At 37.3% G+C, this 12,064-nt stretch overlaps 1 protein-coding gene across 1 annotated transcript in view; it reads right to left on the bottom strand.

Annotated features, from left to right (window-relative positions):
- The window catches only part of LOC121368885 (sugar phosphate exchanger 3-like), an 11,064-nt gene extending 413 nt beyond the window's left edge, over positions 1-10,651 (bottom strand). The window contains exons 1-8 of the mRNA XM_041493642.1: positions 10,470-10,651; positions 7,802-7,916; positions 6,563-6,655; positions 4,962-4,993; positions 4,231-4,282; positions 3,412-3,557; positions 1,407-1,503; positions 302-382 (exon numbers count right to left, since the gene is read on the bottom strand). Coding sequence (XP_041349576.1) covers positions 302-382; positions 1,407-1,503; positions 3,412-3,557; positions 4,231-4,282; positions 4,962-4,993; positions 6,563-6,655; positions 7,802-7,916; positions 10,470-10,540 — 687 coding nt within the window. The 5' untranslated portion in view covers positions 10,541-10,651. The remainder of the gene's footprint in view (positions 1-301; positions 383-1,406; positions 1,504-3,411; positions 3,558-4,230; positions 4,283-4,961; positions 4,994-6,562; positions 6,656-7,801; positions 7,917-10,469) is intronic.
- Between the last annotated feature and the right edge of the window lie 1,413 nt (positions 10,652-12,064).

Genomic DNA, 12,064 nt, shown 5'->3' with positions numbered 1-12,064 from the left:
CAACATTGAGATTTAAAAACTGAATAACTTAAAATAAATTAACAAAAATTAAATTCATATTTGCATGTCCTTATTTAGTTCAATATAGGGTCCATTGTGATTATTATGCAGTCATACTAATGATTGGGGACGAGACGTAGCCCAGTGGTAAAGTTTGGAAAATTGGATTTTTAATTATAAAAGAAACTTATGATTAATCAGAATAAATATTCCACCAAGTTGTGTGTTAAAAACTATATCATGTGATTAACCCTCAAAATTTAGCAAACTAAATGTATTGCTTGTGCTAGCACATACCAACTTCATGTGGTGTGGTGAGCAAACCAAACATATTGATAATTCCACCAGCAAATAAGACAGACGCTGTGAACAGGAAGGCATACTGAAAACAAACAACAGCATAATATTATAATTATATTGTGACAATTTAGAACTAACATGCCATCATTTACTGAACCAGCCCATTTTTTAAAATCAAATTATTTCCCAATCCATTTAGATTTGTTCATTTTAACATGACAAGAATCTAGTGTCTTCATTGACGTTTTTCACATTGTCCTTACTGACCAATTAATTCAAAATTTGATGCTAATAATATATTTATTATCTGATCTTGGAAATTATTTTTTAAAATTAGAATGACAAAGGGCCCCATGAAGATGACCATTGGCATTCAATTTAATAATGAATGTAAATCTTGAACTGTATACTGCCATTTATAAGCTGAGAAACATTTTCAAACTAATCTATGATCTGATGAGAACATAGGCATACATGCTTCCATATTTGAAGGGGGGAGCAGGCTGCCCCTGACTTGTACGCTTATGGATGAGAATGCTATCAGATTGAGCAATGGGGGTTCTGATTCTTGAGTACATTTCTTTCTGTCCAACAAAATACCAACCACAGATATTCAGGAATAAAAATTACAAACTCTACTTTCAGATGATTGTGTACTTTTGTCAAATATATTATAATAATACCAATATAAATATATTAAACATAGAGATTATTATATGAGCGTGTGTGTTGTACTGATCTCACACATGAGTGTCAGGATTATTGTATTACACGAGCAATCGCTCGGGTAATACATGAATCCTGACATGAGTTTCATAAAATCAGTACGACTCACACATGAGTGTAATAATTTCTTTATTATTGTTATTTTTTTTATGAATAATAAGAACCATCTCAAAATATTTCAACCACAACTAAAAAGAGACAACGAAATAACGTCATATTTCACATGCAGTCTGGGCTAGTACTGGGAAAGCAAAGACATGTCATGACGTCGCTTCCCAAAAATTATGCCATTATGCTTGTTATTCCATGTGTGCTTTGTATGATTATTTTTAACTCGGTTATGTTGAACCATGTCAATAATAAAAGATGATATGTCTTACATCATAGCCATAGTCGAGTACTGAAGCTACCATGAACGCCCCGATGATATTCCCCACACTAGCACAGGAACTCCAGACACCCAGCACCAGGCCTCGACTGAAACAAACACCAGAGTTTACACACACCAAATCCATTAGTTCTCTGTAGAAGTCACAGACCCTATATAGGGCTAGCTCTGGCACTAGCCAAAGTTGTCAATTTAAAAAATATTTGGAGAAATAATTTTATGAAATAACTGATCTTTGTTTTAGGAAATAACTGGGTTTCTGCAATTTTTGAAGTTTAATAGATAATGTGTAAATTGGCGAAATCTTCTGTTCATCCAGAGCTGGTCCTGCTATACAGTTTTAACCCATGAAATAAGACACTAAGTTTGGCTAATCTGTAACATATTTGGATAAAGTTACAACAGAGTGAAACACGAGTATGTGATGCTGAAGTGGGGAAATACCCTTAAAATAAGACTGGAGCTCCTCTCCATAACTGTTACTTCTCAGATGTACGTGCATTTTTTAAAATATCAAAAAAGCATTTTGTGGTATTAGAAACACCAGGATGACCAGAAACACTTCGGATGTATGGAAATGGATGACTGAAACAATAAAATCTAAGGAAATTCTGATGTCAGTTATCAATAATGGTTAATAGTGAACAATATGCCTTAGTGTTTAAAAACTAGGGTCTGTCTCTTTAAACATGATGGACTGTTACTAGACATTTACTAGACTAAGTCTTTGGTTGTGGATATTCAGAAATTCATTTTAATTTATTCTAATCTAATAATGTTATGTATGTGACATTTTAGTAATTTTTAAGGTGAAAATGATTGAGGTCAGCATATTTGTACTTAATGTGTTTAACTATTTTGGGCATAGATATTTTAGGAACAAAGTTTATCACTGTGACTTTGTACAAGCTAAAAACCTGTAATAAGGGGCTGTTGACAGTTATTAACAATTTCTTGAGTTTGTAAAAAACACTTATCCCATATCCTGTCCTAAATGTGTACATAGACCCAGTGATTTTCCGCGATCGCGGAAAATAGACGGAATTCACGATTTTCCGCGAAGTTAAAAAAATTACGCCCATTTTACTACTGCCACACACTGTAAAACTGACGATTGGCCCGTGTGCAGTACTATTGGCAAACGCGTAGTGTCGTATTTACCAGTGCTACATTCAGCCAGACCAAGCGGAAAAACGTAAACCAAATGACCACGTTGGGAACTAAATACTTTGCGAACGTTAGCGAAATGTTTGCTGGCTGAACTTGGGACTGGTTTACTACTTACTCTGTTGCGCCTGTGCAGACGGGTCAGGGTTTTTGTTGTTTTTTCTTCAGGAGCAAGTTCAGTCAGCGGTTTGTCGCTAACGTTTGTCATGGAAGACTGATTTTTACGTTTTGTTAACACTAAGCCCTGTTGAATAAAACAGTGCACTCAACTGTTGGACAAATATGCTTTATGTAGTTGTTATAACTGTAACCTTTGCTCCGATTTTTCACTACTAATATGAAGGCTTACTTTGATTTAACAAGAAATAGCGATGTATGTCGACACCAGTCAATTTTCGGACCCTTGTTTTGGTTTCGTACAAAGTAAATAAAACAGACCCAACGGTATTTTTTTTTTATATGTTATTTTTGACAAAAGGTACTTTTAATTTTTTTTCATCTTTTAAAAAGCGTTGTCTGCCTGTTATGTTAATTTGTCACAGCTTGTGTTATTTAAATTGTTAATTAGGCCTACACATTGTATTCTGAAACGGAATTTACAAAAACATGAAACGGAAAATAGGGTTTTTTAAAATGGAAAACCACTGGGTCTATGTACACTGAATATACTGGCACTAAAACCACCTTCCCCATATATTGTTATTAACCTTTTTGTGTCTGTGTTGGAATGATGTTCTAGGCTGAGCCTTTCTATGATATACAGATGGAAAGAAAGAAATGGTTTGATTTATTTACATTAATGATTTGCTGAAGCATTAAAAAAATATTACCTGGAATGTCCAAACCAATTTGCCATTATGGCAACCACTGTAGGCCATCCAGTGGATTGTAAGAGCCCATTCATAATCCAGATAAACATGTACAAGTACATGTTGTAATAGTGAACCCACTCTATGGTGCAGCCAAACATAAACACCTGCAATTGAAAATAAACACACTTGTTGTAAGTACGTGATAATGATGTACTCTCAAATGGGCACTGAATCAAATGATCATTAAAAAACCCAAATGGTATTAAAAATTAATACTGATGAAAACTAATGAAGGAAATGATGTGTACAAAGCAGTCGAATCATAAAGCTTTAAAAAACCTGAAACCTTTTAACAACTTTGTTACATCATGAGTCGACTGTTGCACAGATTGAGCCAAGCTATAGCTTTTTAGTGGGACAGTTCACACAATTTTTTTTATTAATTAACAGAGTGCCAATGGTTTTAATGATGACCACATACATGTATATCAATATGAATACTACATCATGAGCTGTCTCAGTTACACAGACTGAGCTGAGCTACACAAAAATAAAAATAAATGTTATTAATTAACTGGGTGTTAATACTTTAATGAATGTCATATATACTATTTTCTTGCATACATTTAATTAAAATATTCCATGATTTGGTCTTTGAAAAGAAAATACAACCATCTTCTTGACTGTATTAACTTGGGTTTTTTAAAAGAAGATAAACCATGTTCTTGACCAAGTTACTTGTCAATCCGTACTGTAATACTCTGTAGTTGCTTCAATCCTTGCAGTAACTACAATGTTAGGGTTTTCTAACAAATGCCATTTCTAAAACATTCTTACCATAACAGCTGATGTACACATTCCAAAAGACAACACATATCGCATGTTCAATCTGAAAATTAAATATTTATGTGTTTTAGAATAATTAAAACCAAGTCTGAAAAGTCTCTATAGTTCTACAGACTTTTTCACTCTGACTCTGTCTGAACAGATCACCAAATTTAGCAAATACAAGTGTTTGACCTTATTTTTACAATTTAAAAAACCCCAAAACTTTGATAAATGAATAATTTAAAAGTATATAAATTTTTAATACAAAAATCTCCCCAAATTATCCTCTTTTAAAGGTAAAGTGCAACAAATAGCATACTAAATGGCCTATCAAAGTATTATCTGAAAAATAAAATGATATTCTTTGTCAAGAAAGTACTTTATTCAACTACACAGTCATACATGTGGCAAACATCCTTGTTCACCGTCATATCGAGAACAAGGCATGGCACGGCAAAAGACTTAAATTATTAAACAAAAACAAATCTTGTAGTCCACTGGCATTTACACTGTGCCTTTAACAGCTGCGTTAGTATACTGTATATCACTGTACATAAAAAAATTACCTATCAAGTATACACTAAGCATTAAGACTTGAAATACGGAATACCTCCTAAGGAAAAACATAAGACAGAATAAAGATACATGTACTTCATTCTGAATCTAATAAAATATGAGTCATTGTTATCACAAACATACAAGTCATATCCTTAATGATTATACTACTATAAAATACAAACCTATCTCCAACAAATCCACTGATGAAGTCGCCCTACAAAAGATAAATTATTCATTTAGAAACAATCCCATATATACGAGGTTTTTTCAGCATGTGAATGTAAATATAATACATGTATATCTCTCCATCTGACTGTCTGCCTATCTGTCTGCAATGGCACCCCAGCACACAAAATACACATTGGCTATTGGGTGTCAAACAAAGGTAAGTACATGTCTATTAATATGATCATTTCCATTAAAAATAACAAGAGTATCCGTGAGGTACGTTATACGCCCATCAGGACTTTGATGGAAAAGTATATCTATATTAATGAATATCTTACGGGTATGATTCAAGTCTAATTATGTAAAATGATTGCAATGGGATGGATGAACAGATTGGTTTGGATCAACCAACATCCCAAGTTGATCCTACATATGGCTTGATGGTTCTGTATGCAAGATATGGTCCGGACAAGGAGTTACTGTTATGTGCAGTAAACCGTGAAAAGTAGGTCACAGTGACCTAGTAATAGTACACGACACACCGCCATCCCAAGTTGTTTCTACATGTGAGGTCTGATCGTCCTGTATGTATTTGTATGCAAGATATGGTCTGGACAAGGATTTACTGTTATGTGCAGTAAACCATGAAATGTAGGTCACAATGACCTAGTAACAGTATGCAACACACTGCTATCCCAAGTTGTTCCTACATATGAGGTTTGATGGTTCTGTATGCATCTGTATGGAAGATATGGTCTGGACAAGAAAAAGTTAACAGACGGACGGACAATGCCATACCATAATACGACCCATCATAGATGGGCATATAAAAATTATTTAATTATGTAATACAGCGGAAAGAGCTGTGATGAAAAAATACAATTATTATACAATACAAATATTGAAGTAAGTACAATTTAAAATCTTGTATAGAAATGTTCCACTGAAATTAATGAATGCCTAAAAAAAACCGTATACACAAGAGTTGGTTTTGCTGTGGGTCAATTAAGGTTAATGCATGCCCACCATGGGTTCAGATTCTGACATTGCCAGCCAATGGATCTAGGGTGTAGGTAGTGGTCAAAGCAAAAGGTGTTGGACTACAGTCAAACCTGCTCTAGCAGCTACCTGTATTAAGGGGCCACATTTTCTTTGTCCTAAATCAGGCGTCTGAAAATTGCGAGAACGATTGTTTCGTTTGCGCAAATCTAATTTTGCATAACCTATTTATTGTTCACACAAAATTCTGAGCACCATTTACATGTACACTGACATAACGGGTTACACAAAAAAGGAAATGATTTACATGGATTTCATTCTATGTAACTGATAAAATGGGTTACGCAGATTTTCAATTCTCAGACACCTGTAAATAATCTAATACAGTATAAACTGTATTAAACAGTCATCTTAAAGGACACTTTTTGACACTGCCTTTGGTGGCTGCTTAACACAGGTTTGACTATTTATTTATCATGAAAATTAGATGCAATTTTTAAAGTTTTAAACAGATGACTTTGCGAAATGTTTTTCTCACCCAGAGCTAGCCCTGCTGTATCCCATGAAGAACTCATCGCAGGAGGATGAAAAGTTACACATTAAAATGAATACACACCACAGCATACGATATCATGAAGGCAGCATCAAGAGCTCCGAGGAAAGGTTCAGCATCTCCAGCTGTTTGAAACATGTGTCTTCGGTTCCAGATCTACGCAAAACACAAATTTAACTCATTTAAAAAATATATATATATATATATATACATACACTGTACCAAGTTAATTCTGAGACAAATGACTCTACTGTAATTTGTGGTGCAATGTAGTTCAGTGGTAAACAGCTTGACTGAGGTGTAATGGGTCACAGGATCCATCATCATCAACGGACTAACGTCTTTTCCCTATCAAATGACCAGTACATCAAAGGTCTTGCCTATGGAAAAGTGTACATAAAAGATACTTTGCAGGGTACATTGTGTTCAGTATTGCGTCACAATTTGCTACGCAACTTTCAGAGATCGACACACAATTAAAAAAATTAAACAGTAGTTGCTAATCAAATTGCATTTTACTAGAAATATTGCTCATCAAAATTTTGAAAACAAAATGTTCCCTGCCTTGTTGCTTTACTGGCAGGAATAGCCCATGTGAAAGCAATGAGTTGTTCCCCTTTCTCCAAGTATTGAAATAACCATACTGGCCTTGGTGGTAGGTACAGGGATCGCAGCCTGGTACCGGTCTCCACCCAGAGTGAGTTTTAACAACTCATTGGGTAGGTGTAAGACCACTATACCCTCTTCTCTCTCACAAACACTTAACAACTACTTCACTGTCCTGGACAGACAGCCCAGATAGCTGAGGTGTGTTCCCAGAACAGCATGCTTGAACCTTAATTGGATATATGCACGAAAATTACACCAAAGAGCCATACATGTATGTTTAGCTTAACCCGCTGATTAATATACCCGAAAATAACCAAGCAATTGCACTGCACTAGCAGGTAAGAACACCCTGAGACAATAAATAAGAACATTTTAATAATATGCTTGTTCTATCGTGAAGAGGCAGTCCAGGCTGCTACATTTGGTTCCCAGGACAGCATGCTTGAACTTTAATTGGATATAGGCACATCAAATATTTATAAGTTTGTAAGTAATAAACTTGGAACATTAATGAAATAAAATAATATCAATAAATAATATCACTACACACAACTTTATAAAATTTATAACGATTATGTTTTGTTACATACATGTAAATATGAAAAGCCAACATTATCATACGGTATACATTAATAGTGTTTACATAAAATATACAATAAGTTACAGTTACTGAAATAAGTTACTACAATAAACCTGATCTGGTTTCACTTCCTGGACACTTTTGTTGTGAAAAGAAGGTGACCATTCTTGTGAGATGGTTGATTTCACATTACTAAATGTCTTTCTTGTAGCATGAAAAAAGGAATAGCTGCAAATAAAAATAAAACTCTCTTGGACATTGTTCAATAAGGAAGTTGATGATAAGGAAGTTAACTAGTTTAACGTGCCCATATACCATATACCCATATACCACTAGGGTTTTGAACACGCCCATCCCGAGTCCGACCTCCGATCGGTGGCCTGACTCGGGATGGGGGGGGGGGGGTAGTGTTGAAAATGTGCAGAATTTTTAAAATAGCAATTAGTAAAGAAGTTAGTAGAATAAATTTAAAAAAAGAAAAAAGTTACAAGCCAAAAATAAAAAGAATTGACTGCTCAGCCGAATATTTATATAATTTGGAGCATTTTAGGACAGTCCAAAAATAAATAAGAGAAAGAAGAGAGGATTGGACTATTTAATAATATTTTAAAAAAAAGAAGTAATTTCGACATAAAATTTTGAACGAAGGTCTAAATGTTTATTAAAGTCCGATCTATATGTCCCTGTGAGTGGCCTTGTTACGGCAGATAGGGTGCGGAGGTTGTCCTACGGTGAACTGATGAGCGGAGAACTGGCAAAGGCGGGGATAAAGAGCTTCCATCTCTGGTCAGTGAGGATGGTCATGACACTCCGGTAGTCATTGCTGAAAAGGGCCTTGACGATCCTGTGGCTATCCATCTCTCTAACCAGGACCGCTTGTCGGTAGACTCCTTCTCGGCGCTGAGTTAGTACCAACCCCGTCTTGCCGGTTGTAGACTTGATGGTGTGTAGCTCGTAAGCGCTTCCATCAGGCAGTTGTTGTAGCTCTGGTTCCACTAGTCCGCCCATCAGTGATGCCTGATCCGAGGTGTCCCCCTGCACGAACTTCAGGAAGCCGGACCTGATTTTCCCGATCTGAACTTCCCAGACGGCTTCCGAGTCAGAGGGGGACGGTGCTGGTGAAGGTGGAGGCCTTGTCAGGCTGGTCGCTCGGCTGAGCGATGGCCTTCCTCTTCCCAACGGCTCCTGCCTGGACCGCCACCTTCTGAACTGGCAAGACTGGTGTAGGCGATGGCATAGAGGGAGATGGAGGTCCGTCTGCAGGCATCTCGCACAACGGCGTGTTGAGATCATCCCTCGGCGTTGACAGCGGGTCCGGATGAGCTGGTCCTTTCGTCTTGGGTCGAGTCGGGGGCGGCGACGCAGAAGGGACCGCCACTGGCTGTTGAGCCGCAAGTTTTATCCCCCCCCCCCCCCGAGCCGCCCCTGGTGCACGTTTCCTCTTCCTCCATCCTCTTCCCTTCCTCTTCTGTCGCTGTACACCAAAGTCACGGTTGCCCGTGACCCGGTGTATGCGACGCGAAACTCCAGCAGCGATCCAAAGCTTGCTATCAAGCCCCCACAGGTGGGGGGGGGCAAGTCGAGAGCACAGGCGACAGCGTCCAGCTTCATCGAGAGTTAGCTTGGAGTCTAAGGAAGTTAAAGTTTGTTTTGTTTAAAGACATCACTAGAGCACATTGATTAATTATCGGCTATTGGATGTCAAACATTTGGTAATTATGACTTGTAGTTATCAGAGAAAACCTGCCACATTTTTTTATTAGTAGTAAGAGATATTTTATATGCACTTTCCCACAGACAGAAAAGCACATACTGCTGCCTTTGATCACATGTGATGCACTAGTTGGAAATAAGAAAAAACCTAATCAATTAAATGGATCCACTGATGATGATTGAGCCTGCGATGCAAGCACCTCAGGCGAGCGCTCAAACGACTGAGCTAAATCCTGCCCTTTGTTCAATAAGAAGTCCACCAGACTGGTGTGGATGTTTATGTTTTATTGTAAATCCAGACTCAAACTAAACCTGTAGCAAAGTCTCTAGACTTAAACTACATGCTATTGGTATGGGCTTCGTTAAAAAGCCCTGAGTTCAGACTTTAAAGCTGTATATATAATAAGATCACAATACAAGCTATGATCTACTGAACCAGATGTTTTCCCCATTCAGTGGTAGGATTATATTCTGTGAGAAAATTACCCCATGTTATGAAACATTTTAAACAGTTTCTATAATTAGCACTTTTTCTGTTGCAGCATACAAAGGTACTGTACAACTGCTCATGGCAGTCAGCAATGACATGGAGTTTGCTGCAGGTTTTTTTCATTCTCTGCAGGTTTGTGAAAATGGCACATAATTTATACCAATTTATATATTTGTTTTTTAACTTACAAGAGGATGTGAGGCGAGATGTAGCCCACTGGTAAAGTGCTCACTTGATGCGTGGGTGGTTTGGGATCGATCCCCATCAGTGGACCCATTGGGCTATTTCTTGTTCCAGCCAGTGCACCACAACTGGTATATCAAACTTCAGGATGTGGCATGTGCTGTCCTGCCTGTTGGATGGTGCATATAAAAGATCCCTTGCTACTAATAGAAAAATGTAGCGGATTTTCTGTCTAAGACTATATTTCAAAATTACCTGTAGCTGATATTAATAAATCTCAAATGGAGATTCACAAACAACGATATCTTCTACCGTAATGAACAATTCTGCCTCCTAATTCCACCCCTTTTCAATTCGACCAAAATCGAGATTAAAATACACCTTTGTAACCTTACCTGATAAACGTAAGAATAAAGACAGTAATGTGGTGAAAAGTGTAAGGAGACTGTTTTTTCGGTAATGCCATGTTAACTTCTGTTCACCACTAGTTAACCTCGTTTGAAACAAAACGAAGAAATCATTTGATAAAAGTTACACTGTTTACAATTCTACACACGGAAGGGAAAACGTATCTTGGTTTTCCATGCTGAAGATTTATCAAAGGTAACTAACTCCTTCTTATTACTTATTCTGTAAATTCCGCCTTGGTGGGTAAAGCCACCCACCAAATTTTCATTAGATTTAATAGCCATTCACTGCATCCTCATAGAACTCGAAATATTACTGTTATCTGTTTGAAAAATATGCCCTCTCCTAACCACAGGTACTTCCAAGCAACAATGCCGATGGTACTATAGTTATGTTATAATCGTAACTATATGTAACTATAGTATTAGTAACCGGGATTTCTGTTTGGGGGTACTTGTGCTCTTTATCATAGGCGTACGGACTCCCATTTTTGTAGAGAAAGAAAGAAAGAAATGTTTTATTTAACGACGCACTCAACACATTTTATTTATGGTTATATGGCGTCAGACATATGGTTAAGGACCACACAGATTTTGAGAGGAAACCCGCTGTCGCCACTGCATGGGCTACTCTTCCGATTAGCAGCAAGGGATCTTTTATTTGCGCTTCCCACAGGCAGGATAGTACAAACCATGGCCTTTGTTGAACCAGTTATGGATCACTGGTCGGTGCAAGTGGTTTACACCTACCCACTGAGCCTTGCGGAGCACTCACTCAGGGTTTGGAGTCGGTATCTGGATTAAAAATCCCATGCCTCGACTGGGATCTGAACCCAGTACCTACCAGCCTGTAGACCGATGGCCTGCCACGATGCCACCGAGGCCGGTCCCATTTTTGTAGAGAAGCCGATTTTCCCCCGAATGAATAAAAAGTGCCCGAATCTGGATTACAACGTTTATTCATATTAGCATTACTGCCATACACCTATATATGTTTGCAAACGAATCGCCACGCAGTTTTATATGGGTTACAACTAATATTGTGGGTAGAATGATGGAAATACACGGTGAAAAGTGTTCAGGCCAGCTATTTTTGCCCGAAATTGAGGATTTTCTCTCTCCCCCCACCCCCGTCTCGTACGCTTATGCTCTTTACTAGAGCATAACGTAACACTTATTTTGAAGCTGTTGACCATAGTATTATAATTACGTAGTCTAATACATCTGCACCAACTGAAATTCAATTTGACGGTAGATATCGGACTAAGAGGTACATACATGTTTAGTTTTGTTTCGCATACAATTAATTTTGAACTACTGCATAAACCGGGACGACCAGGGACTGACAGAGTTGGATTTGCCAAAATTAATTATTCAAATGAAAAGTTATAAATAATGTGTTTTATAGGTAAAATGAACTGTGATAACCAAAAGATTTTCCACTGCCTCAAAACTAGGGTCAGCGGCTTTAAAACCGCAATCTCGAGTCCATATATTTTAATACAATTTAAGCATTTAGAATAAACCTTTCTTGCAGTGACACACCATTCTTAGATTTTGTTATACTTATTCGCCATTGAATT

Source organism: Gigantopelta aegis, chromosome 3 (genome assembly GCF_016097555.1).
Source record: "Gigantopelta aegis isolate Gae_Host chromosome 3, Gae_host_genome, whole genome shotgun sequence".
Classification (NCBI taxonomy): Eukaryota; Metazoa; Mollusca; class Gastropoda; order Neomphalida; family Peltospiridae; genus Gigantopelta; species Gigantopelta aegis.
This window is presented reverse-complemented; position numbering and strand designations above follow the sequence as displayed.